Source organism: Equus caballus, chromosome 6 (genome assembly GCF_041296265.1).
Source record: "Equus caballus isolate H_3958 breed thoroughbred chromosome 6, TB-T2T, whole genome shotgun sequence".
NCBI lineage: Eukaryota > Metazoa > Chordata > Mammalia > Perissodactyla > Equidae > Equus > Equus caballus.
This window is the reverse complement of record NC_091689.1, coordinates 87,221,249-87,246,668: the sequence shown is the minus strand read 5'-3', so window position 1 is coordinate 87,246,668 and position 25,420 is coordinate 87,221,249. Positions and strand designations below refer to the sequence as shown.

General features: G+C 47.4%; 1 protein-coding gene across 49 annotated transcripts in view; it reads left to right on the top strand.

Annotated features, from left to right (window-relative positions):
• The window catches only part of BAZ2A (bromodomain adjacent to zinc finger domain 2A), a 33,719-nt gene extending 8,416 nt beyond the window's left edge, over positions 1–25,303 (top strand). For 7 of the 49 annotated variants that reach the window (XM_070271673.1, XM_023643792.2, XM_070271676.1 and 4 more), the window contains 28 exons: positions 6,428–6,565; positions 8,154–8,747; positions 9,629–9,814; positions 10,428–10,646; positions 11,111–11,611; positions 11,756–11,816; positions 12,852–12,960; positions 13,098–13,199; positions 13,363–13,573; positions 15,280–15,380; positions 15,710–15,775; positions 15,957–16,190; positions 16,310–16,564; positions 16,956–17,170; positions 17,478–17,552; positions 17,763–17,943; positions 18,050–18,109; positions 18,308–18,452; positions 18,974–19,644; positions 19,805–20,027; positions 20,137–20,292; positions 20,405–20,556; positions 20,746–21,035; positions 21,131–21,263; positions 21,357–21,503; positions 21,903–22,129; positions 22,245–22,388; positions 22,476–25,303. In XM_070271673.1, coding sequence (XP_070127774.1) covers positions 6,430–6,565; positions 8,154–8,747; positions 9,629–9,814; positions 10,428–10,646; positions 11,111–11,611; positions 11,756–11,816; positions 12,852–12,960; positions 13,098–13,199; positions 13,363–13,573; positions 15,280–15,380; positions 15,710–15,775; positions 15,957–16,190; positions 16,310–16,564; positions 16,956–17,170; positions 17,478–17,552; positions 17,763–17,943; positions 18,050–18,109; positions 18,308–18,452; positions 18,974–19,644; positions 19,805–20,027; positions 20,137–20,292; positions 20,405–20,556; positions 20,746–21,035; positions 21,131–21,263; positions 21,357–21,503; positions 21,903–22,129; positions 22,245–22,388; positions 22,476–22,641 — 5,760 coding nt within the window. In that variant the 5' untranslated portion in view covers positions 6,428–6,429 and the 3' untranslated portion in view covers positions 22,642–25,303. Of the gene's footprint in view, positions 1–6,427; positions 6,566–8,153; positions 8,748–8,841; positions 8,983–9,628; positions 9,815–10,427; positions 10,647–11,110; positions 11,612–11,755; positions 11,817–12,851; positions 12,961–13,097; positions 13,200–13,362; positions 13,574–15,279; positions 15,381–15,709; positions 15,776–15,956; positions 16,191–16,309; positions 16,565–16,955; positions 17,171–17,477; positions 17,553–17,762; positions 17,944–18,049; positions 18,110–18,307; positions 18,453–18,973; positions 19,645–19,804; positions 20,028–20,136; positions 20,293–20,404; positions 20,557–20,745; positions 21,036–21,130; positions 21,264–21,356; positions 21,504–21,902; positions 22,130–22,244; positions 22,389–22,475 lie in introns of all 49 variants that reach the window. The other 42 variants (XM_023643789.2, XM_014740865.3, XM_014740866.3 and 39 more) reach the window with 19 other exon arrangements.
• Positions 25,304–25,420: the final 117 nt, after the last annotated feature.

The following is a 25,420-nucleotide window of genomic DNA, read 5'->3' as shown; positions in this document are numbered from 1 at the left end:
TCTAGAATGCCTTGAGAGGCTCATCTTGCAGTCTTGTGGTTCTGGAATCAGGTGTTGCCAAGAGAGATAGAAAGCTTGTTAGGGTTACTGACTGTGTCTTGCTGCTGTTGACCTTTCTTATCACCTCTGAAGAGGTCTGCTGTGTTCTTTTACTGTTAAAATAGTGTGAAAGTTAGTCCAACAAGTGGTGTGATGTTTGGCCTTGTGTGAGATATGTACAGTGAGACAATAATGCCAAAGTTTTTATGTCCTAGTACGTAGAGTGAAGTATAAAACTATTGAGGTATTTCCTGGGGCATATCTTCTTGATTTGTTTCTTGGGATATGGATGTCCTCATATACCTCATAACCCAGATTAATACTTTATCATCATTGTTGCGCATAGCACAGAAGGCCCATTTTTCACCAGCTTGTTGGCCTTGCATCACTTTGAAATTTATAAAATTCTGCAAAACCACCTGTCGTTGAAGAGCTCTGGAGATTGTTCTTGGATTGGGTCTCTGGCAGTAAAAGTAGCATTGTGTCACTACGTTACTTAGTGTTTTGTGCTTCTCCTAGTTATAGAAATTAATTAAGGGGACATTTTACAGACTAAAAGGATGATGTAACCTTTCCAAAAATTCATTAAAAAACTAAACTTGAGAGTTCTTAGGAGACAGGTGGTCTCATTACTTTTGGTCTCCTGGTGTTGAACTCTCCCTACCCTGTCTCACTAAACGATTCTTAACCTGCCTGCTCAGCGCAGGATTTTTGGGGGAGAGGGACATCTTGAAGGAAAGGGTAGAGTCCTTAACTGTTAGAGCTGAAATTCTCAGAAACAGTCCGAGTTGGAAGAGGGAAAAATAACCTTGTTATAACCTCTGGAGTATGGCTTTTAGTGTCCTGCAATTTCAGAGGCATTTCCAGTCTTCTGACAGTGAAGTGACCAGGGCTGTGGCAGAAAACAGCCTGGATTGTTATGTGGTTCCTTTATTCAGTCAACAAATATTTTAAAATCTACTGTGTACCTTGAATGTTCAGTTAAATCAAGCAGAACATTTTACTAATTTAGAGCTTAAATATATTGCCTTTTTGCATTCTCACTTCTTCGCTGTTTTCAGGCCTTATTTTCTGTAGGGAACAGCTGTCTAAAATATGTGAAGATATAGGGCCTCTCTTCCCTCTAGAAATTGTTATGTCTTTGAAGAATGAAGCTGAATTGTTTGGTTCTCTGAGAATAGTAGGAGCAAAACCCACAACCATTACTGAATGAGTAACCTGGTAGTGGCAGAAAAGATAGATTTATTCATTTATTCATTCAATCTGTGGGTTCCACAAATATTCCCTGTGGTTCTTTTATGTACTTAGCACTAAATTAGGTGCTGGAGATAAAATGGTAGAACTTAATATGTTATGGTTGGGCCGGCCTGGTGGCACAGTGGTTAAGTGCGCATGTTCCACTTCGGCAGCCCGGGTTCACAGGTTCAGATCCCAGGTGTGGACATGGCACCGCTTGGCACACCGTGCTGTGGTAGGTGTCCCACATATAAAGTAGAGGCAGATGGGCACGGATGTTAGCTCAGGGCCAGTCTTCCTCAGCAAAAAGAGGAGGACTGGCAGTAGTTAACTCAGGGCTAATCTTCCTCAAAAAAAAAAATGTTACGGTTGCTGTAGAACTTGTATAGTTTAGAAGAAGTGACAGAGAACAATCATCTTTTGTTCTCCTGAGGAGCCTGGACATGGCAGTTGCCTTTGAGTAGCCCCCCTTAGTATATTCTTCCTACTTTCATCATGTTACTCCTGCCTCACTGTCCTGGCTAGGAAAGGGGGTTAAGGAAAGGACATTTTGAGAGTATGAGCCTCAGTGGGTATACGCTGCTAGTTTGGGTCAGAGTTCCAGGGGAAGATTGTTGCCAGGGCCTTCAGAATGGACTACCCTGACTATGGAAGGGGCATGTTGATTTTGTGGCTTGGCACTTGGAACTCTGTATTGGTAGAGGAAGACAGTTTAGCCAGAGAAGGGGTTTTTATTTTATTTTTTTGTTTGTTTGTTTGTTTGTTTGTTTTTGGAGGAAGATTAGCCCTCAGCTAACTACTGCCAGTCCTCCTCTTTTTGCTGAGGAAGCCTGGCTCTGAGCTAACATCCGTGCCCATCTTCCTCTAGTTTATACGTGGGACGCCTACCACAGCATGGCTGCCAAGCAGTGCCATGTCCGCACCCGGGATCCGAACCAGCGAACCCCGGGCCGCCGAGAAGTGGAACGTGCGAACTTAACCGCTGCGCCACCGGGCCGGCCCCAGAGAAGGGGTTTTTAGATGTAAAAGTCAAAGCATCCCTGTTTGCAGCATCAGGGACTGAGAGTAGTGAAAACTTTTGGAGCTTCCCCAGAGTGTGGGGTAGGAATGGAGAGTGGGGCAGCTTTTGTATTAGAGCAGGATTTTTAACCTTGGCACCATTAATATCTTAGGCCAGATAATTCTTTGTTGTGATGGGCTGTCTTGTGTATTGGCAGGATCTTCTCAGAAGCATCCCTAGCTTCTACTTAGTAAATGCTAGTAATGCATACCTTTCGACATTAATAATGTCCCCTGAAGGCAGAATCACCCCTGGTTGGGAACCACTGTATTAGAGTATGGTAGGTGAATCCAGAAATGTGTAAAGTTGAGAAATACCCTTCATAACATTCATAATGACAGAGCTAAAATGTATTTGTATGATTTACTTATTATATAGCAAAATTGTATTTGCTGTTTAGTAAAGATAAATGTTTGAAATCTCTCCTCCTTCTTCCAAAAAAAAAAAAATTTGAAAACCTCTCTATATGTGGGGCTTGGTATACTACCTGGGAACAATGAACCAAAGAGCTGCAGGTACTGCCAAAGTGTTCAGCTGGATGGTGGTAATGTATCTTGTCTTTCTTGGGGTAGCCTCAGAGGGTCTGTGTGTTAAGATTAGTCAGGGCACCTGCAACTATGTTGAAATCTGTAATATTTATTTCAAGATTTTGTGCTTGTCAGCCTTTTTCTGTTAAAATCATGTCACAGGTCCACAGAGGAGTAACTTTTCAACTGCAATTGAGAGAAAAGCAGCCTATTTGGCAAGCTTTACTGCTTCAAGCTTAAAGGGCAATGTCCCTTAACTCTTATAAATGAAGCAGAGAGGCTCTTAAGAGATCCATTTACTCACTACTGGGACTGGGCTGGGTGCTCGCCTGATTGTACTTCCTGGTCATGAGAGCTGTCTGCTATTCTGGGGGTTGGGCACTGACTGATTTCTTTTTTCATTTGGCCAAAATCGTGTTAGTTCAAGGGGGTACACTCTCCTTTGGTTTACTCTTCTCCTTACTAGCTCTAGATGGGAGGGCATAATTTACTTTCAGGCTTTATTGTGAAAAGTATCTTGAGTAGGAAGGTTAAAATGAAATAACCCTGGGTTTATTGCTCAGAGGAGCTGTCCATGTTTTCTTTGCATCCCCATACTGTGATCCCATATTTAAGTGACATCTGAAATCAAGAGTCAAGTTACAGATAAGGAAGTCAGGCTGGGAGGATCATCTCTAGTTTTGTAGTATCTCCCATACTGATAATGGTTTTAAATTGTATTTATATTATATTTTGACCTTTTAGACTTGATTATCCTTTTGAAAACTAAACAGTCTTTACTCTTTTTGTCTAATAATAATAGCTAACTTTTATTGAGTGCCTGCTGGGTGACAGACGCTGTGCTAGGTCCTTTATATAGATTTCCTCAATCCTCACAAGCCTTGGAGGTAGGGTACTAAAATTTTTACTAATGATGAAACTGAGGCTCAGCAATGTTAAGTAACTTGTCCAAGGTCACACAGTAGGAGAGCTGGGATTTGAACGTAGAGCCCACTGTGTTGTGCTGATCTCACTGCGCAGCGCAAAGAGTATTTTGTCTTTCTAGGAGGCTCCTTGTAAATGACGTGTTTGTGGTCCTGATGACTTTTCAGTAGAGGCTAGTGGAGAAACAGACCTCAGGCACTAGATAACTTCCCATTCCTTTTACTTATCTGATTGCTGTGAGCCATCCATTTATTCTTATTAGTATGTAATTTATGAGACAGGAAATGCTTGTTTTCCCAGAGTCGCAGAGAGGAGAAGGTCACTAGTTTTTCCTCATGCATTCAAATAGAAGATGGAATAAGGAACTGTGGCCTATCATTGAGTGAGGATATAGTCCAGTGCACATAGGAGAAGAAGGTGTGTGTGTGTCATACACACCAGGGGAGGTTTTGCTGTGCATAAAACTGGGGAAGGGGTGCTGTGAGGATCAGATGAGACTGGCTCTCCAGGTATAGCATTTCTAGGTCTTCTGAAGTAAATCACTGAATGTCCTCTTTGGTCTGTCATGTAAGCTTTGGAAGGAACCTACCCTAGAGGAATAGAGAATGAACTTTCCTCCTTGATGTCTTTCATTTCAGAAGAATCTGTAATCTTATGATGCTTAGTTTTCAGACCCCTTACTGCTGAGGAGTGGCCCTTAACTATAGGGAAATCCTGGAAGACCTTGAGGTCTTTCTCTGAAGAGACTCCGTTTCTTCATTGATGCATAGCAGGTTTAGGTCTGCTGCTTATTCAAGGGTGAAGATGGGAATGTGGGAGATAAGTCAATCCTAAAAACTTTTTCTCCTTAAATCAACAAAATACAAATTGTTTTTATTTTTTAAAATTTCAATTAAAATTGATGAGGTAGAGACAATTATAGTATTTAGCCTGGAAAATCTTATGGCTATCATGACATATACTATACAGGGTTATATTTCATGATCAGAATTACTTTTAGATTTACATATGTACCTAATGGTGTCTAATTTGCATTATCTAGCATATTCAGGAACATGACTTGCAGAGTTTGGGCAGTGGTCATATATGTTCTTAACAGCTTTATTCATTCTTTGAAAAGCTTTACTTCTGTTTTTTTTAAAAAAGGCATTATTTTAAAACATCACCTAAGTCTGCTTATTGCCTCATCTTGGGAACTTGATAAAGAAATCTTTCTAGGGCCTGCCCAGTGGCGTAGTGGTTAAGTTCATGTGCTCCACTTCGGGGGCCCAGGGTTCCTGGGATTGGATCCCAGGCACGGACCTACACACCGCTCATCAAGCCATGCTGTGGTGGTATCCCATGTAAAAAGTAGAGGAAGACTGGCATAGATGTTAGCTCAGTGACAATCTTCCTCAAGCAAAAAGAGAAAGATTGGCAATAGATGTTAGCTTAGGGCCAATCTTCCTCACACACACACAAAAAAAGGAAAAGAAATCTTTCTACCTGAATTCTTCTGCCCCTTTTTAAAACATAGTAACCCAAGGAGTTGCTTTTTCTGTATCGAGACAGATATGTGTCTCACATATCAAATTAGTATGCGCTTGTACATCATAAGTATCTGATTGATGTGTCAGATTTTACCAATATTTCTGGCTTCTGCTTCCTATCTTTCTTCCCTCTTCTCTTTGCTCTATCATAGTTTACTCTGATCAAGGGCTTAACTTTTCATCATTCTTAGTAGTATATCACTGCATATTAAGAAGAGAGTGAAAAGCTTTTTAACCATAATACCCTGCAATGAGCCACTGTACTTTACAAATAGAAGTATCTAGCTGTTCTATGACCCTTTACATTTAAGCCACAAAAGCAAATCATTAGGAAGTAACCGTAGTAGACATACCAGAATAACATTCCTTGCGACACCCTCTTATTTAATCAGCTTTCCACCTCTGACATTTTTCTGAGCTGTGTTCTTGGAGAGTGTAGTATTTCCCATCAGAAAGGAGTAGAAGTATTGCTGGGTGATTTGAGTTTTGCCATTATGGTCACCTTTCCTGAAATGTATTCTTCTTTTTGAATCTCTTTACTAAGGTAACTGTACTATCTTTTTCAGATGTCTAGGGCTATGGATAGAATAACCTGGAAATAGTTTAACTTGAGTATAATAACAAAGCAGGATATATATCAAGTATGCTTTTTCTACCAACACCACATCTCCATGGCTTCCTGTCAAAAAGGTGGTTTTGAGAACTTTCTGTGGACTCTGGCCTTACTTTGAAGGGGAAAAAGCTAAAGGATGGAGAATGTTAAATGTTAGAATAGAGGGCTAATATCTAACATAGAGGGGTAACCAGGGCTGGGAGTTAAGAGGGTGGAGCTTACACAGGGAGAAGACTCCTTCAGGCTTATATCTTGGTCTTTCTCACTATTTTTATCTCTACAAAGCTGACTTTAAACGACTGTTTCTGTGGAGTCATTAGGGGTTAGGGGTATATTTCCTCCTCCCCTTCTCTTTTTCAACCCCCACTCTGCCCCCCAGTACTTAGGTAGGAGAAGGGTAAGTAGATGGAGGGGAGGGGGTATTCCCTCCAGAAGATTCCAGGTGACATAACCTTGTTTAACCGCCAGTATTTTTTTCCCTCTCTCTCCCCTCCTACAGAAATGGAGGCAAACGACCATTTTAACTTTACTGGCCTTCCCCCTGCACCTGCTGCCTCAGGACTGAAACCCTCTCCCTCCTCAGGGGAGGGCCTCTACACTAACGGGTCTCCCATGAACTTCCCCCAGCAAGGGAAAAGTGAGTGTGAGGGCCACATGGCCTGGGGAGGGAGTGGGCATCATTCCTTTAGAGCAGGTTGATGGGGTGAGATTGGCTCCCCTCTGGGCTAGCTACCTCACAACAGCTCTCTTTCCTCCCGGGTGGGGAGGGGGGAAGTGAATCCTTAGAACTTCGGGGGCTGGAGAGAAATCAGGCCTCTAAGAACAAGTTCTAGGGGTTTATGGAAGCAACACTTTTAGTTTTGACTTAAGGTTGGAAGGAATTAGAAAAACATACTGGCTTTTTCAGCTTAGCCTGCTCTTCTGTCAGCCCTGTTCCCTGGCTACTGCCAGAGAGTGGTGAGGTAGCTACCACTTCTGATAACCAGCTTAGACCCATGAGAGAGAGATAAAGGGCCAGCCCTCGGAGAAGCTGTTTTTAAGAGGTTGGAGAAGCCACCCCTAGGACTGGGGGTGGAGGGGTTGGGTGAAGGTTGGGAGGTGTTTGCCTTTTAGTTTGTGCAGCAGAGAAGAAGGCAGATGCCTGAAGTGCCTGTAGCACCACCTGTCCTTAAGGATAAAAGATAGGGACAGGGAGGGTTTGAATGCTTACCTAGTTCCCCAGAGAAACATCTATAATTCCAGATGGAAGTGTTGCTGCCAGGATTTGGTCTTTTCCTGGATTTGGCTTATCAGTTGCTCTGTATCTTGGCTCTGCCAAGTACCTCTCTAATCTTGCCTGGGTTTCAGGTACTTTATGCTTGGAAGCAGAGAGAAGCCCAAATGCTTCCCTCCTTCCTTGCAGCAGAAAAATACTGCCACAGGCTTATACTTGCCACCTCTGCCGGCTATCCTCCACAAGGGAGTTGCAGATAAATAGAAGCTCCTTTAGTTCACTGGAGGACCCCCACCCTACCTCCAGCTGCCTTAGTATCTTGGTTCCTTTTATTTCATTGTCCTCCAGGCCAGAGATTGCCATTGCTGTTGAGAATTGAAGTCTGCAGTACTGGTCATGCAGAGATTTCTTCCCCCTGCATATTGCTCTCCAGTGCCTATGGGGAGGGGCCAAGCCTAGCCTTCTGAGCTGGGATCTTGCTGCTGTGGTGACTGCAAATTCTATTCTTAGCCCAGCACGAAGTGCTGGATCTGCATGTGCCAGTGAGGTGGAGGCTGTCCCTTCTGGTGCCACTGCAAGGCCAAACAGGCACTGGGGAAATGGTAGAGGGGGCTGGAGAATTCAGTCATGCCACTCCAAGGGAAGAATTCCTCTAGGGAATGAGGGTGGGGAAGAATGCAAGTCACTGTAGGGAGTCTGCAAACAGCTTCATTAAAAAAAATTAAAAGCCTGAGCATCGGCAGCAGTCAGCTCTCTGTTGGTCGCTGCTATGGTAGGCAGGAGAGCTCCCCAGCCCCCTACTCAGTAGCCTCAGCAGCAGTTGCTAAGCTTACATCCAGGAGCATCTGGGTTTGGTGTTCCCTGGAGACTGAAAAGCTATAAATATAACAGAGGGGGAATCCCCCTCCCCTTCACCTTCCCTTTTTCTAGTCAGTGCTGTTCTTTTGGTGGAGTTGGTAGAGTTACTTGCATACATATCTGTAACTGACCCTTTTCCTTCCTTCTCTGCCAGGTTTGAATGGGGATGTGAATGTTAATGGCTTATCTACTGTATCTCACACTACTACTTCAGGGATTTTGAACTCTGCTCCCCACTCCTCCAGCACCTCACACCTCCATCACCCCAACGTGGCCTACGACTGTCTCTGGAACTACTCACAGTACCCATCTGCCAATCCTGGCAGCAACCTCAAGGACCCACCCCTTCTCTCCCAGTTCTCTGGGGGACAATACCCACTCAACGGCATCCTTGGGGGCAGCCGGCAACCTTCATCCCCAAGTCACAACACTAACCTTCGGGCTGGGAGCCAGGAATTCTGGGCCAACGGCACCCAGAGTCCCATGGGGCTTAACTTCGACTCACAGGAACTGTATGATTCCTTTCCTGACCAGAATTTTGAGGTGATGCCCAATGCACCCCCTAGTTTTTTCACCTCCCCACAGACTTCACCTATGTTGGGATCCAGTATCCAAACCTTTGCACCCTCCCAGGAGGTAGGCAGTAGTATCCATCCTGATGAGGCGGCAGAAAAGGAGCTGTCTTCAGTTGTGGCAGAGAATGGCACTGGCTTGGTAGGCAGCCTGGAGCTGGAGGAAGAGCAGCCAGGTATAACTGTGGGTCCGTGAGCTGGGTTGGAAGAGGGAAAATCGGGCTGTGGGGGGCAGTGGCTTTTTGAGGTGAGGAAAACTTGTCTTTCCAGCTCTCTGCAGTGGAGGCTGATTTGCATGTTGGTGATTAGCAGAGCCAAGTGGCTGGTGTTTTTGTGGCAGCAGCACCAGCTCGCGAGTGGGAGTGCAAATTATTTCAAGCTCATGCAGAGCTGCTGGCCTGGAGAGGGCAGGTGGGCGAGCCCGAAACAGCCCCAACAGACACCCTGCATCAAGAAGGGCTTCTTCCAAAATATAGGAAGGGGTTGGGGCATTAGCAGGGAGCATTGAGGCCACTTTGACTTGACTATGGCAGGGCCAGACTGGCTGCTAAAGTGGGCTGAGCCCTAGGAGTGATTGGCTTGTGAATGATGGAAGGAAGCAGGCAGAGCATACCATTGCTTGTCTACTCACAGTTTCCTTTCTTTGTTGTTGTTATTAGCATTGGTGCATGTGACAATCCCTCTCATCTTTTCCCTCAAAATAGATAAACGCTTAGGTTGCTATTGATTCCAAGTACAAGGGTGACCACCTTGTATGATTACAGGATGTTTTCTCTATTTACTGCCTATTCCCACTGGATGGGGAAATAGCTGAGAATGTGATGGAGTTCTTGTCTCAGACTCCACTCTCCTTTCCCCTCTCTTTACCTGCTGTAGGATTTTACTAGCACATCTCTGCTCACTCAGTGTCTTGGTATGATCGGTACCCAACGTAGAACTGGTACCCATAAATGCTGAAAGAATGAACATTCCTCTAGCAAAGACTGACTGCCTCCTAAAGCAAATGAACCATTGAAGGCACTGATTTTGATTTTTGCCCTCTCCTGGGATTTCCTAGAACTGAAGATGTGTGGCTACAATGGCTCCGTCCCTTCTGTGGAATCATTACACCAAGAGGTCTCAGTCTTGGTCCCTGACCCCACAGTGAGCTGCTTAGATGATCCTTCACATCTTCCTGATCAACTGGAAGACACTCCAATCCTCAGTGAAGTCTCTCTGGAGCCCTTCAACACTCTGGCACCAGGTAGGCTTGGAGGCTGGCTCCCTTCAACTCATCCATGCACAGGGTAGCCAGCTTCTACCACCTGGAAGAGATAGTAAACCATGGAAAATATTCGGGAATCTGGGGCATTGGAGTCTCCAGATAATCCTGTGGCAGACCAGTTTCATGCCACTGGCCTGACTGGGCCAACTGCACTCTGAGCTGAATTGGTTCATTTCCCAGGTTCTCTCCCAGTGTTCCTTTTGGCCAAGGGCCCTGGATTGTAATAATTCACTGGATATGAACTTATTACCACACAGTTGGGCTATTTGGGTTCTCAATAACTAGAAAGAAAACATTTGCCAGTGAACAATTACCTTTTACCCAACTGAGATATAAGAAAGGCCTGTTTTATGATAGATGGCTAGAATTTTGCATTGGTCTGTGGGTTGACATAGGGCCAATGCCTTTCCCTTCATTTCCACGTCAAGTTTTTATGATCCCTGTGGCCTGGTGACTTTACTTTCAGAGAGAGGACTGTAAAATTTCTCTAAGTTAATATTAGAAAGAACCTTCACACTGTGGGAACTAGAATTGGATGTATTCAGACCAGTATTTCTTAAATCTTGCTTTCTGATTTTTCCACTCCCTGAAGAGCCAGTGAGTGGAGGACTCTATGGTATAGATGACACGGAGCTGATGGGTGCAGAGGACAAGCTGCCTCTTGAGGACAGCCCTGTGATTTCTGCCCTTGACTGCCCTTCCCTCAATAACGCCACTGCCTTCAGTCTCCTGGCAGATGACAGTCAAACTTCAGCCTCTATTTTTGCCAGCCCTGCTTCTCCACCTGTCCTTGGGGAATCTGTCCTGCAGGGTAAGTGAAGAGGGGTAGAACAAAGAAAGTCCTTGACCTTGGAAAAGGCGAAAGAACGTTTTCCACAGTTAGGGGCTGGGGGGCTATCTATGAGAACACCTTGCTGGGAGCTGAGGGGGCTATGGGATAGTGTATGGTGGGACAAGAAAAGGCACAGGCTGCTACACTCTCAGATTTGCCCTGTGCCCAGAAGAGCTTGTGAGACTTAGAGTTTGCAGGAAAAAGGAGGCCAGAGGCCTTACTGGCTTCAGGTAAAATGTATTTTTCACGCAATGACAGCAGCTTTGCCCCTTAACCTTCATGAATGATTGGGAAGGACAGCCAGAGACTACTTCTTTTTTTCCAACCCTAGAGAAAAGCCCTTGAAGTAACCCTGTTTAGCTTAGTCCAGGTTTGACTGAGTAGATTCTCTTGTTTTATACGACACCATTTTTCCTTTACCCATCCTGTCCCTGGGATTCTAGATAACAGCTTTGACCTGAATAATGGTAGTGATGCAGAACAGGAAGAAATGGAGACTCAGGCTTCAGACTTCCCACCACCTCTGGCCCAACCAGTCCCTGACCAGTCATCCACTATTCAGCTACATCCAGCAACCGCACCAGCAGTCTCACCAACAGCCTCCCCAGCAATCTCCCTGGCAGTTTCTCCAGCAGCCTCCCCTGAAATCTCTCCAGAGGTCTCCCCAGCAGTTTCTCCAGCAGCCTCTCCAGAACTCTCCCCAGCCGTCTCCCCAGCAGCCTTCCCTACAGTCTCTCCAACTTCCTCGGCAGCCCTCCCACCAGTATCCTCGGAAGTCTCCTTGACAGCCTCCCCGGTGACCTCCCCAAAAGTGTCCCCTGCAGCTTCCCCAGCAGCTGTCTTCCCAGTAGCCTCCCCAGGAAATAAGGATGTCAGCAGCTTTCCTGAAACCACTGCTGACCTGGAAGAGATCACCGGCGAAGGAGTCACTGCTTCTGGCAGTGGTGAGTGTCTAGATTCTCTTCCTCCTCTAGCTGGTTTTAGGAGAAGTGTCTGACCTGTGAGGCATTTAGCCCTTCCTTGCTGGCCTGTTGTTTCACTATTTTGCTTGAACTCTTAATTTGGATATCCCCCATCTTCCTCCCAAGGTGATGTCCTGAGGAGACGTATTGCTACCCCTGAAGAAGTTCGTCTTCCCCTCCAACATGGGTAAATGCTCTAGTTTGCTACGTGCATTGACCTTGACAAATTTAATGACTGACTTTAGGAAGAAGAGAAGGGAGCTCCTCTCTTCTGAGGTGGGGAGGAATGGGCTAGATAAGAATGGATTAAAGGATAGCAATGATAATGTTTCTCTGCAAGAGATTCCTAGGCTTTCCTTCTCCCTAGGGGTGGGGGAATGTTGGTCTCCCCTTACCTATTCTTTCCTCATTTTGTGGCCAGTCTGTTTTTTGCTCAGGACTGTTAACTTCTCCAAACCCAGCTGGTGACCCTAAGGCTCAGATATCCAAATTAGCTAATTTGTCCTTTATGCTTAGAGAAGGAATAGCAGTGAATGGGGAGGGGCTTAGTTCTGATGAGTTGTTTTTTTTTTTTAAATGCTCTTTGAAGAGGTAAGGGCAGGAACAATACGTGAGTAGAGTGAGCTAGGAGCTGACATCAGGGCCTTGTAGGAATAACTCCCTTCCTGATCTTCCCCACCTCCCACCCCTCTAGGCTACTGTTGCTCACCAAGTCTAAATTCTGCTTCAAGTTATGAGAGAAAGATAAGGCTTAGTCTTAGAATAATGTGTTGCTCAGAACACAGAGTTCCTTACTAAACCCTGGCCTGTGGAGTTGGAGTCAGCAGCCAGTATCCTCTTCTGCTTGCCTCCCCACTCTCTGTCTTTTCTGCCTGTATTCCCTTAGGTCATCATCCTCTTTACTGCAAACCCAGTAGTTGCCCTGAACAGTGTCAGGGAGCGGGTTTCTGGCTGCTCATCTCACTGACTTTGTAAAGGGAGGCGTGAAGGTCTTTCTGGGCTTGGGCAGTTTGGTGTATTGCTTTACCCCGAGGTCCTGAGGGGTTTGTGGAGCTCAGGTCTGCCTTCTAGCCAGGCTTGTGTCTCATGCTGCATTTGCCTCTACGTGCAGTTCTGGTGAGACAGATGCAGGGAGCATTTGCTCAGTGGGTTTGGCTCCTGGGTGGCTTGAGAGTGGGTAGGGGTGTGACCTGGTGGCAGGGCCCGTGTGCTTCTCTGGCAGGTGGCGGAGAGAGGTGCGCATCAAGAAGGGCAGCCACCGCTGGCAGGGAGAGACCTGGTATTACGGCCCCTGTGGGAAGAGGATGAAACAGTTCCCGGAAGTGATCAAGGTAATGAGGTTTTCATTCTTGGGCCCAGTTGCAACAGCCTGGCATTATCTGCTCTGGGCCTGTTCTGCTTGTGCTCTTGCTGGCAAGACATAGTAGGGCTATGACTTCATTAATGCCACTTTACCTCCTCCTCTTAGTACCTGAGCCGCAACGTGGTACACAATGTCCGCCGTGAGCACTTCAGCTTCAGTCCCCGTATGCCTGTTGGAGATTTCTTTGAAGAGAGAGACACACCAGAGGTGCAGACCCAAGGGTTAAATATGCTTTCCCTAAGAAAGGGTTGATGGACAAACTGCAGCTTCCTCTTGTGGGGTTTGGAGGTTCTGGGGCATTGAATGGTTCAGAGGGCCTAGTGGTTTGCAATGATTCCTCCCATTGTAACAGTTTTCCTCATTACCTTAGGGCTTGCAGTGGGTACAGCTCTCAGCAGAGGAGATCCCATCCAGGATTCAGGCAATTACTGGGAAACGGGGCCGACCTCGAAACACTGAGAAGGCCAAGACCAAGGAAGTCCCCAAGGTGAAACGGGGCCGAGGTCGGCCACCCAAGGTCAAAATCACTGAGCTGTTGAATAAGACAGACAACCGCCTCCTAAAGAAATTGGAGGCCCAAGGTACAGTGGTGTCTTTTTCTTTTTAAAAATTGTTTTATTGAGGTCATATTGGTTTATAGCATTGTGTACTTTCAGGTGTACATTATTATATATCAGTGTCCGTATAGACTGCATCATGCTCGTCACCAATAGTCTAGTTTTCATCCATCACCATACGTATGTGCTCCTTTAACCCCTTCACCCTCCCCCTACCCCCTTCCCCTCTGGTAACCACTAATCTGTCCTCTTTGTCCCTATGTTTATCTTCCACATATGAGTGAAATCATGGTGTTTGTCTTTGTCTGGCTTATTTCGATTAACATAATACCCTCAAGGTCTAGCCATGTTGTTGCAATGGGATGATTTTGTCTTTTTTTTATGCCTGAGTAGTATTCCATTTTGTGTGTGTGTGTGTGTGTGTGTGTGTGTGTGTACATACATACAGTGGTGTTTCTTACTCTGGGATTCTGCTCGCTCTACAAGGCATCTGAAATGTGGATAAATTGATAATGCCTGGATTTCCCAGGAGCTTGACTGACATTATCTGAACAGAATGAATCTGAATCACCTCTCCCTCCCTGGAAAATAGCATTAGGGTCCCAGCACTTTTGTGGTACTTCTTTAACAACCAGTTTCTTCCTCGAGTTCCTCTTACTAGTAGAGTCTTGAGCAGTCCCCCGATGTAGTTAGAGGAGAGGGTTTTCATGTCTTTCTTACAATCTTTCGGCTCCTTACTTATCTTACTGGTTTTGGTTGTACACTCTTACTTTACTCATTGCCACCATCACAGAAGTTCAGAATTCACATCTGAATCCAAAAGATAAATGGAACTCTTTAGTGGGGTAGACAGGTAGGATATGTCTAATTTTTCAATAAATACTGCATTTATCCTGATACAGTATGAAGAATTTGGAAAAATTTGGAGTCTTCTGACTCATTCAGAGTTCCAACTCTGCCAGATTCTGACTGTATTGACCCTAGAGCAAGTCACTTTTATGCCTATATAGTGGTTCATCTGCAGATAATATCTGTCTAACTTAGAGAATTGCTGTGCAGATGTGATGGTGGTAGCTTTTCTGTGCCAGAATAGAATAGATGCTACCATATCAGAAATGTCAGTTCTAAGACACTCTGCTGCTGCAGTCACACTTCAGTATTAAGTCTTCCGAAAGGGAAGAAATTCACGTCTTTTAGTGGAGCAGGACATAGGAGCTGATCATAAGCAATAGCGGTATTGGTGTTGATCTGATACTACTGAGGTGTCCGTTATCTGGACTCTTTCTTTCTGGCACATTCTTGGTTAGTCAGTGCTTCCAACTCTGGATACCTCCCTCTTTCCCTGGCAGTTTGGTTTTCTGTTTCATTGCTCTGTTCTAAAATCAGGCTCTGGGTTGCTGTCCTTGTCAGATAGCCTGGGACATAGGCTACAGGCTACTCTGTCACTGTGGCCTCTAGGACCCCTTCTAAAGCAGTCCAGTCTGTTCCAGAGCTGGTGCTTCTGGGAAGGAGATACATTTGAATTCTTTACGCTAACCCCATAGCACAAAGAGGAGGTGCCTGTCCTACATTTTTCCCCCAATATTTTGTTATGTATACTTTAAAAAAGAAAGAAACTTGTAGATTCTTCAGGGAGCTACTTGGGAAGCCAGCTGTATGACTGGCTTGTTCTGCTCTGGATGCTGGAGATCAGTCTGCCTGCCTCTTCATTTTCATTTCTGCTCACACAGAAACGCTGAATGAGGAGGATAAAGCAAAGATGAGTAAAATCAAGAAGAAGGTGAAGCAGAAGGTACAGCGGGGAGAGTGTCAGACTGCTGGCCAAGGGCAGGTGAGGGACATCAGAGAGATTACACAGGGGGTTGACTTTTCCTACAGCCTGCTCCGTCTTTTCTTCTTTCTCTCACATCTGCTACCCCCCCCCCCACCCTTGTAGCAGCATACTTTCATTACGTGGAATTTTGGGGGGCTTGATTTTAGAGAATTGGGCTTGTTCAGGAACAATGTGGGCATCTCCAGGGTGAGAGAATTGATCCACTGCCAATCCCTCATCCCATCTCTCACCTCTCCTCCCCAGCACCCTTGTCTGTTTTTGAATCCTAGCCCAAGCAGAGATGCTTTCAGAGTTTGAGGAGAAATGACTTCCCTTATGGTTTACAGGCCAGAAACAAGCGGAAACAAGAGACCAAGAGCTTAAAGCAGAAGGAAGCTAAGAAGAAATCCAAGGTAGGTGCATGTACACAAGTGTAACTTTGAAGTCACCAAACTGATTTTGCAAGACGTGTGGGTCATTCTTGTTTTGTAGTCATGTTTCTGGGCTCAGAGGTGGGAAGGATGGGGACCAGGGAAGGGTGGTGACTGGAATCTTGATGGCACTCTTGGTTCCTCTTCTCCCTTGGGTGGGTAGGCTGAGAAGGAGAAGGTAAAGACAAAGCAGGAAAAACTGAAAGAAAAAGTCAAGAGGGAGAAGAAGGAGAAGGTAAAAATGAAGGAAAAGGAGGAGGTGACCAAAACCAAGGCAGCCTGTAAAGCAGATAAAACCCTGACCTCGCAGAGGCGCTTGGAGGAGCGGCAGAGACAGCAGATGATCTTGGAAGAGATGAAGAAGCCCACAGAGGATATGTGTCTGACTGACCACCAGGTAGTGAGGGGACAGTAACAGGTGCTGGGTCCTGGAGGGGCCAGTGGTGAAGACATGTCTATTAAAGGAATTGCCTTCTGGTATGTTTGACGAACCCCCTACCACTTTTCCCCTTACAGCCCCTGCCCAACTTCTCACGCATCCCTGGTCTCATCCTGCCTAGTGGGGCCTTCTCAGACTGCTTGACCATTGTGGAGTTTCTGCACAGCTTTGGCAAGGTGCTGGGCTTTGACCCTGCCAAAGATGTACCTAGCCTGGGGGTCCTGCAGGAGGGACTTCTGTGTCAAGGCGACAGCTTGGGCGAGGTGCAAGATCTGCTTGTGCGGCTGCTGAAGGCTGCCCTCTACGACCCTGGCTTGCCCTCCTACTGTCAGGTGAGGTCCTTTCCTAGGCAGGTTGGGAGGGCCTGGGATCCAATGCTTTGTCTCAGTTTTGTTTTCTCTTTAAGTTAAACACAGGAAAGCCCCTCCCTAAAGTGATCAGGACCAGTGAAGGGAGATAGAGTTTCTGTTTCTGTTTTCCTTGTATTTTTTCCTTCAGTTTCTTCCTGACCTTCCTCTGCTTACTTGTTCATTTTCCTTTATTTTACTCCTTTTCTTTTACTCCTTTCCTTTGTCTTCCCTCGTCCTAGCAGCTTTCATTCTTTTCCTCTTTTCCTATCTTCACACCATAGTTCACTCCTACCATATTTTCCCGTTCCAGATTCACCCAACTTGAGTTGTTCCTCTTTCTCTCTTAACTCCCCTTGTGCTCTCCTCCAAACAGTCCTTAAAGATCTTGGGGGAGAAGGTATCTGAGATCCCACTGACAAGAGACAACGTGTCTGAGATCCTGCGCTGCTTCCTCATGGCATATGGAGTGGAGCCAGCCCTCTGTGACAGCCTGCGCACCCAGCCTTTTCAGGCCCAGCCACCCCAACAGAAGGCTGCTGTCCTGGCCTTCCTGGTGCATGAGCTCAACGGCTCCACCCTCATCATCAAGTGAGGGGCTGGGGGCAGGGGAGTTTGTTGTATGCCTTGGTCAGAATGGGATGGGGGAGGGGTTTAGCCATCCAGAAATCTTGGGTGATGTCTGTCCACTGCCATGCTCTGGAGATGCTGGAGTGACTTGGGACCAAATCTTGGTGCCTTCCCTTGGAGAACCTGAGCCTGCCTCTGCCATTCATCCAATCTGGGCTCTAGGCTGAAACCCCCTGTTCAGCTGCAGTCCCTTTGCCCTTGAGACTGCCTTCTTTTTCGTGTGGGCTGCCACTTCTACTTCAAAATTCCATTCGCTATTCTCCTGCAGTGAGATTGACAAGACTCTGGAGAGTATGTCCAGCTACAGGAAAAACAAGTGGATTGTTGAAGGCCGGCTCCGGAGGTAGGGACAGGACAGAGGGAAGGGCCCAGAGAGAGAAGGGGGAAAGGGTGAAGCATAGTCAGGACTTTCGCCTGGACCTTGATGCCCTTAGTCCCTTCCTGGGGTTGGGAGCTTACCCCAGCACTCAAGATGGCTTAGATTCCAGGTGTTCCTTTTGTGGCAGTATCACGTTCCTCACCACCATTTCCCTTGATCTTTGTCTGTTTCAAGACTGAAAACTGCTCTGGCCAAGCGAACTGGGCGGCCTGAGGTAGAGATGCAAGGGCCAGAGGAAGGCCTGGGGCGGAGGCGCAGTTCTCGGATCATGGAGGAGACCAGTGGCATGGAAGAGGAGGAAGAGGAGGAGATTACAGCAGTTGTCCATGGCCGTAGGGGTCGAAGAGATGGAGAGGTACTAGCCCCAGACCACGGAAAGTGGGGGGTTGGAAAATAGATTATTTCTCTTCCTGGAGTCTGATAATTCCCTTTCTCTCGGTGTCCACTCGTCTCTCCTCCAGGTTGATGCCACAGCATCTAGCATCCCAGAGCTAGAGCGCCAGATAGAAAAACTCAGCAAGGTATTGTGCTTCTAACCTCCTAGGAGCTGGAGATGTGGGCTGGGTGAGAACTGATTGCCTTATAAGTTGGGCCCAGATGGTATCAATTTTATGGGGAAGTTGAGAGCCATTGCCCTTCTTCCATGTACTGGACGAAGTCATCATTGTCACCCTGGAAATGTGGTTTTTATTCATCTTCCTTTTCCACTGCCTACCTAGCGTCAGCTTTTCTTTCGCAAAAAGCTGCTTCACTCATCCCAGATGCTTCGGGCAGTCTCCTTGGGTCAGGACCGCTACAGACGCCGCTACTGGGTGTTGCCCTATTTGGCTGGTATCTTTGTGGAAGGAACAGAGGGGAGCTTAGGTATGTGTGTCGAGGGAACCCGAATTGAGTCCTGTCTAACAAAAGTTAGACAATTCCTTTTCCTCTGCCTAGTTGTCTTGGGCTTCTTTCATTTTCTGAGAATCAGTATAGCATAGTGAAGAGCACAGGCCCTGAAGCAGACTGCCTGCCCACCTGCTCTCCGTTCACCAGCCATATGCTTCAGTGTCTTCCTCTGTAAAACAGAGATGATAATAGTATGGATGCTTCCATAGCAGGGCTACTGAGAGAATTAAAATAAATTAATGCTCTTAGAATAGTGCTTAAGATATAGTTGGTTTGCAATAAATGCTGATTCATGATTATGCTGCTGCTGATTACTTGGGAGAACAGTTTCCCCAGATACTGTGTTCATTGGCATGTAAGCTGTTCCCAGTGGAATCTCGAAAAGGGGGGAATTAAGTTCAAGAGAAAAAGAAAGCTTATATCCTATAGTTTATATACTTTCTTTCTTTCTCCTTATATATCAGTGTGTGTCTTAAGTTCTTCACTTCTCTTTACAGTTCCTGAGGATGTGATAAAGCAGGAAGCTGACTCCTTGAAAGTAGCAGGCCATACAGCACCCAGCCCAGCTCCCTGCTCTCTGAAGAGGGAATTAGCTGGCTCCAGCACCTCCACCAGTTCTCCTGCCCGGGCCCGAGGCCGACCTCGAAAAACTAAGCCTGGGTCTATGCATCCTAGGCACCTTAAATCCCCTTTTAGGGGTCAGGAGTCAGAACAGCCCCAAGCCCAGCTTCAGCCTGAGACTCAGCCCCATCCTCAGCTTCAGGCTCATGCCCAGCCTCAGCCCCAGCCCCAGCCCCAGCTTCAGTCCCATCCTCAGTCCCATAATGGGTTCCTGGAGCCAGAAGGCTCCCCTTTGTCTCTGGGTCAGAGCCAGCATGACCTCAGCCAGTCAGCCTTCCTGTCTTGGCTAAGCCAGACTCAGAGCCATGGCTCCCTGTTGAGCAGCTCAGTCCTCACTCCTGATAGCAGCCCTGGAAAACTGGACTCGACCCCATCACAGCCCCTAGAGGAGCCAGAGCCTGATGAGGCGGAATCCAGCCCTGATTCTCAAGCTCCCTGGTTTAACTTCTCAGCTCAGATACCCTGCAACGCTGCCCCTACGCCACCCCCTGCAGTTTCTGAGGACCAGCCTACTCCCTCCCTCCAGCTACCTGCCTCCTCCAAGCCAGTAAGTAGCCAGAACAAATAGTATGCACTTGATTTCATCTTCCCACAGGCTCCATTGCCTGGCTGTGGGCTGTTACTGAAGTTGGGAGAAAGGATGGGGCCATTAGGGTCCTGTAAATCTGAAAACACCCTCAGCCCCTTATGTTTCATCTGATTCACAGGCGAACAGACCCAGTGCTGCCAACCCCTGTTCTCCAGTGCAGCTCTTTTCCACCCCTTTGCCTGGGGTGGCCCCTAAGAGGCGAGCAGGAGACCCTGGAGAAACACCACAAAGTCCCGCAGGGCTGCGACAGCCAAAACGGAGAGGGAGACCCCCCAGTAAGTTCTTCAAACAGATGGAGCAGCGTTACCTAACCCAGCTGACAGCCCAGCCTGTCCCTGCTGGTGAGTGACCTTTGGTAGATGGGGTATGGGCAGGGGTGGCATCAGATGTGGGCTGTGTGATTCGTAGCTGGTCCCTGCTCCCCACCCCACACACATAAACTGTTCACAGAGATGTGCTCAGGCTGGTGGTGGATCCAAGATCCTGAGACATTGGATGCCACACTCAAGGCCCTGCACCCCCGAGGCATCCGGGAGAAGGCACTTCACAAACACCTAAACAAGCACAGGGACTTCTTACAGGAAGTCTGCCTTCGGCCCTCAACTGGTAAGATAGATACCGTGATGCAGCCTGAGCTGAAGAGCCTAGGGTACATGTCAAGTTGCTGCTGTGGACAACAGCCTCATGCGCCTTTCCCCTCTGCCTTCTGTCTTCTCAGACCCCATTTTTGAGCCCAGTCAGCTACCTCCCTTTCAAGAAGGGATTTTAAGCTGGTCTCCCAAAGAGAAGACATATGAGACAGACCTGGCTGTGCTTCAGTGGGTAGAGGAGCTGGAACAGCGGGTTATCCTGTCTGATCTGCAGATTCGGGTACACTGGGGCTGGCACTGGGTAGGGGGTTGTTGAGGGAAGGGTGTTAATCTCTTGTACCCTATTAGGAAAAACCCTGGGTCCCCACTTGACAAGTGATCTCCTGTGACCCTAAGTAGGTCACATTTTTTCTATGCTTAATTTTCTTCCTTTACAATGAAGAATTTTATTCTTCTCTCCCACCTGCAGGGCTGGACATGTCCTAGCCCAGACTCTACTCGTGAAGACTTGGCCTACTGTGAGCATCTGCCCGACTCCCAGGAGGACATCACCTGGAGAGGTCGAGGCAGGGAAGGTCTGGCACCCGTGCGTAAAACTACCAACCCTCTGGACCTGGCTGTGATGCGACTGGCTGCCCTGGAGCAGAATGTGGAGCGACGGTATCTACGGGAGCCCCTCTGGCCAGCTCACGAGGTTGTGCTGGAGAAGGCCCTGCTCAGCTCCCCCAGTAGTGCCCCGCAGTGCGCCACTACAGAGATGTGAGTAGCTCCCTCTGCATCCTTGGTCTTGGGGAGCAGGGGTAAGTTTAATGGATCCTACTTCTTATCCAGAGATCACTGCTTTCTCCCTCCAGATCATATGAGATCACCCCTCGCATTCGGGCCTGGCGCCAGACACTCGAGCGGTGCCGCAGTGCAGCCCAGGTGTGTTTGTGCCTGGGCCAGCTGGAGAGGTCCATTGCCTGGGAGAAGTCCGTCAACAAAGTGGTAAGAGGCTGAGGAGCCAGCCAGCGGGGTGGGCGGGGTCACTGGCAGGTGGAGGCTTGAGGGCTCACCCTGCCTCCTCAAACCTTGGTCTAGACCTGTCTAGTCTGCCGGAAGGGTGACAACGATGAGTTTCTTCTGCTTTGTGATGGATGTGACCGTGGCTGCCACATTTACTGCCATCGGCCCAAGATGGAGGCTGTCCCAGAAGGAGACTGGTTCTGTGCTGTCTGTTTGGCCCAGGTAAGGCTTTTGCTCTCTCATTCCCACTCCTGAGCAGAAGTCAGATATTTTCTTTCTCATCCCATTGACCACCAGTCCTGCACATCTCACTTCTTATCATGCTTTCAGTCTCTCCTTGGAAAGAGCTCCAGACTAGGTGCTGGGGGACACCTTGGTTCTGGTCTTTCTTTGGACAAGTTGCTTAACTTCTCTGGCCTCACTTGCTTTCCTCCATAAAATGATCATATTCTTTCTTTTACCTATCTTATAGGGTTATGTAAATAAATTCACATGCTGGCTTATGCATGAAAGTATTCTGAAGTCTCAATCACACTTAGACAAGTAGGGATTGTAATGAAGTGGAGGCTAGGCAGAGTATATCTGCAGCTGTTGGTGATCTCATCTTTTTTCTATCCCTAGCAGGTAGAGGGAGAATTCACTCAGAAGCCTCGTTTCCCAAAACGAGGCCAGAAGCGGAAAAGTAGTTATGTGCTGAACTTCCCAGAGGGTGATGGCCGCCGACGCCGGGTACTGTCAAGGGGCCGAGAAAGCCCAGCAGTGCCTCGGTACTCCGAAGAAGGGCTGTCCCCCTCGAAGCGGCGGCGACTCTCCATGCGGAACCACCACAGTGATCTCACATTTTGCGAGTGAGTGGAGTGAATTCTGGGGGCAACTGGCTCTATCTTTGCCAGAGTAAAGGGCTGGGAGAGGTAAGTGTATCTGCTTCCTGAGATACAGCCATCACTGTCCCTTTAATGATAGGATTATCTTGATGGAGATGGAGTCCCATGATGCAGCCTGGCCCTTCCTGGAGCCTGTGAACCCACGTTTGGTGAGTGGGTACCGGCGCATCATCAAAAACCCTATGGATTTTTCCACCATGCGGGAGCGGCTGCTCCGGGGAGGGTAAGTAGACATCAGCAACTCACTCAGCTCCTGTGCCACTGCTGTAACTCCTGCCCAGCTCACAGCTCTGCCTCCACCCCTGCCCAGGTACACCAGCTCAGAGGAGTTTGCGGCTGACGCACTCCTGGTCTTTGACAACTGCCAGACCTTCAACGAGGATGACTCTGAAGTGGGCAAGGCTGGGCACATCATGCGCCGCTTCTTCGAGAGCCGCTGGGAGGAGTTTTATCAGGGAAAACAGGCCAATCTATGAGACATGGGAGGTGGGGAGTCACCTTGTGGCATCTCCTTCTGCCCTCCAAACAAAAAACCCTGCCATTCTCACCTGCTGATGCTGCCCTGGGTTCAGACTCAAGTCAGATATAACCCTGATTTTTGACCCTACCCATGGCAGCACTTATATCCTCTTACCCCGACACCCCTTTCTCCCTTCCTCCTCTCGCTCCTCAAATAAGAGGGGCAGAGATGAGGTCCTTCTGGACTGAAAGCCAAAAAAAGAAAGAAAAAAATAATTTTTCCTTTCTGTTTTATTTCCTAATTAAAAATGAGGAGGAGGAAAGAGGTCCCTACTTCCTCCTCCCAGCTTCTTCTCCTTCCCTGTACGTGCCCCGGCATTCTGGGGCTATTTAACAATAGCAATAGTTCTAGTGAATGTGTGAAACCGAGAAACACTCTGTACTGTGTGTGGACCCGCAGTGACGGCCAGTAAAGTGGACTTAACTCCCAAGTGTGTCGAGCCGGACACCGGGCCCTGAACATGCTGCTTCCATGTTCAGCCCCTCCCCTGCTTCTCACTTTCTCTCTCTCGATTTTTCCTTTTCCCTCCTCTCCCTCTTTCAGATTTTCTCTCATCCAATAATGTAAAACTATCGTGTACGGGTTCCTCCATCCATTTCCCCAAAATCTTTTTTTCCCTTCAAAGGAAAAAAAAAGTTCAGAGGTCCCTGTCTTTCTCTCTGTCCTCATCTTCCTGCCAATAGCTATCCCCTCTATAGTGTTGGATACTCCTCACATGCTGAGTTTCTAGCCTTTTCTGAAACTCAGTAGCTGGGGAGAGTGCAGGGAGGCACCCTGGGCCTTCCCGCCTCCTTCCCCACCTCTTACCCAAACCTCCCTCTTGGGAACTCCTCAGGGACAACTACTGCTGAGCTTGGGCACACCCCAAGATAGAGGCCAGGTAGCAATTGACTGGCCTCAGAGAGAGAGAGAGAGAGGTGTGTGTGTGTATGTCTGTGTGTGTGTGTGTGAGAGAGAGAGGATGCTGTGATTGTGCCCCTGTGTTTGATGGCATCCATTCAGTTTCGCCAAGTGTCTGTTTTTATTCCTACCTTTCCTGTTGTTCCAAACCATCATTTGTCTTTGGGAAACCACAGGAACAGTTTTTCTGGGTACAAGGCTGTCTCTCTCCTCTCTCTCCCAGTCATTTCTGTTCCAGCCTCTTCAAACTGTGCAATCTTTTCAGCAGGAACTCCCTCTCCTTTCAGTGGCTTTGAGTCTAAGCTTTTGCAGGGAGAGGGGTAGAACTGGATCTTTTCCTAATCCCATGAGCTTCTGTGGGTTTAGTTGTGCTTTCCTTCCCTTATCTTCGTCATACCCCAGGACCCCTTCCCCGGCAGCAGAGACCCCGGAGCACAAGAGTAGGGAGGAGGGGTTCTGTGTCCTCCTCTGCCCTCTCTGTGACTATGCCCAAGTTAAGCCCCAACATGTGAGAGGAAAGCTGCTAACTCCCAGCTACAGCCATGGGCCCCTGGCCCCCTGCTTTCCTGCTCAGCAGAGCCCCTCCCATCAGAGATTACGGGTACTTGCACTGGGGAGGTGGCTGCTGGCTGGCCCAAGCGGAAGCTGGGGCATCCAAGAAATGTTCCATTGGTGGAGGAGGAGGGGGTTGCCAGGTGAGGTGGAGCATTCCTCGTACTTCCGGCAGCACTGACTGGCCACTGAAGGGGTGGGGGCAGTGGAGGTCCTGGGGCAGCCCCCTTGTTCCTTTATGCCCTTCTCCCCCATAGCCTATTTCTAAAGTCGCCTTTTCTGTCAGATAAACCTCAAAACTTTTAATTTTATTTGAGATTTTTTTTTTTTGCTTTTAAATAAGAGGTGGATTGAAGAATATTTGAATTGACTTTATATTATGCATAAATATTTATATTTTATCTAAATAACTGCGCTGTAACAAACTTTGTGTTAGTCAAACGTTTGGAACTGTTAGAGTTGGGGGCTCTTCTTTTTCCCCATGGCAGTTTTCCCCTGGCATAAAATGAACCAGATTAATTTTATTGTTGGAGGCGAGGTGGACGGGGGAGTGAAATCTCAACTGTTCCTGCTTTGTGTTCCTCTCCCAGTTCCATCTCTTCCCTAGGGACCAGGCACTCAAGGTGGGGTGGAGTCCTAGCCTCAGTTTGAAGGAGTGGGGGCTGGCGGGGGGTGGGGGTAGGGCATGATTAAAGGGGCCATTTCTCACTTTTCTTTCCTCATGTTCACTGCCCCTTGAGCTAGGTGGATTTTCTCTTCTTGACAAATAAAGAGTATTTGGTAGGGAAGGCAGGTTAAAAAAAATAATAAAACCCACCCCCTGCCCCTTGATTTCCCCTCTCCCTATCAGTCTGGTAACAGGAAGAAACCACACCATCAACACCAACAAGTTTCCGTGTTCCTTTTACAACAAAAGGGACTTGACTTTTTATATAACCAAATGTGGTGTTTTAGTGACTTTTTGATAATGTACAGTTTTTTGTGAATTTAAATTTATTTCTTTCTATATTTTTAGGACCAATCTCATTTTTAATAAGGTTAAAAAAAAAGGAAAAAAAAAGTCTAGAGAAAAAAACTCCTGTTTTTGCCATGTGATGTTCCACAAGTGCAGCTGTAGAAAAGTGCTTGTCAGTTGAATAAAAACCACATTTGATAGAGATTCAAAAGACTCTGTGTATTTCTCTTCCCTTCAACATAGGTTGTCGCATTGCAAGGGGAAGGTGTTAGTGAGTATGACCGATTGGTGAAGGAGACAGCAGGCACGGGAGCAGTGTGCCTCTAAA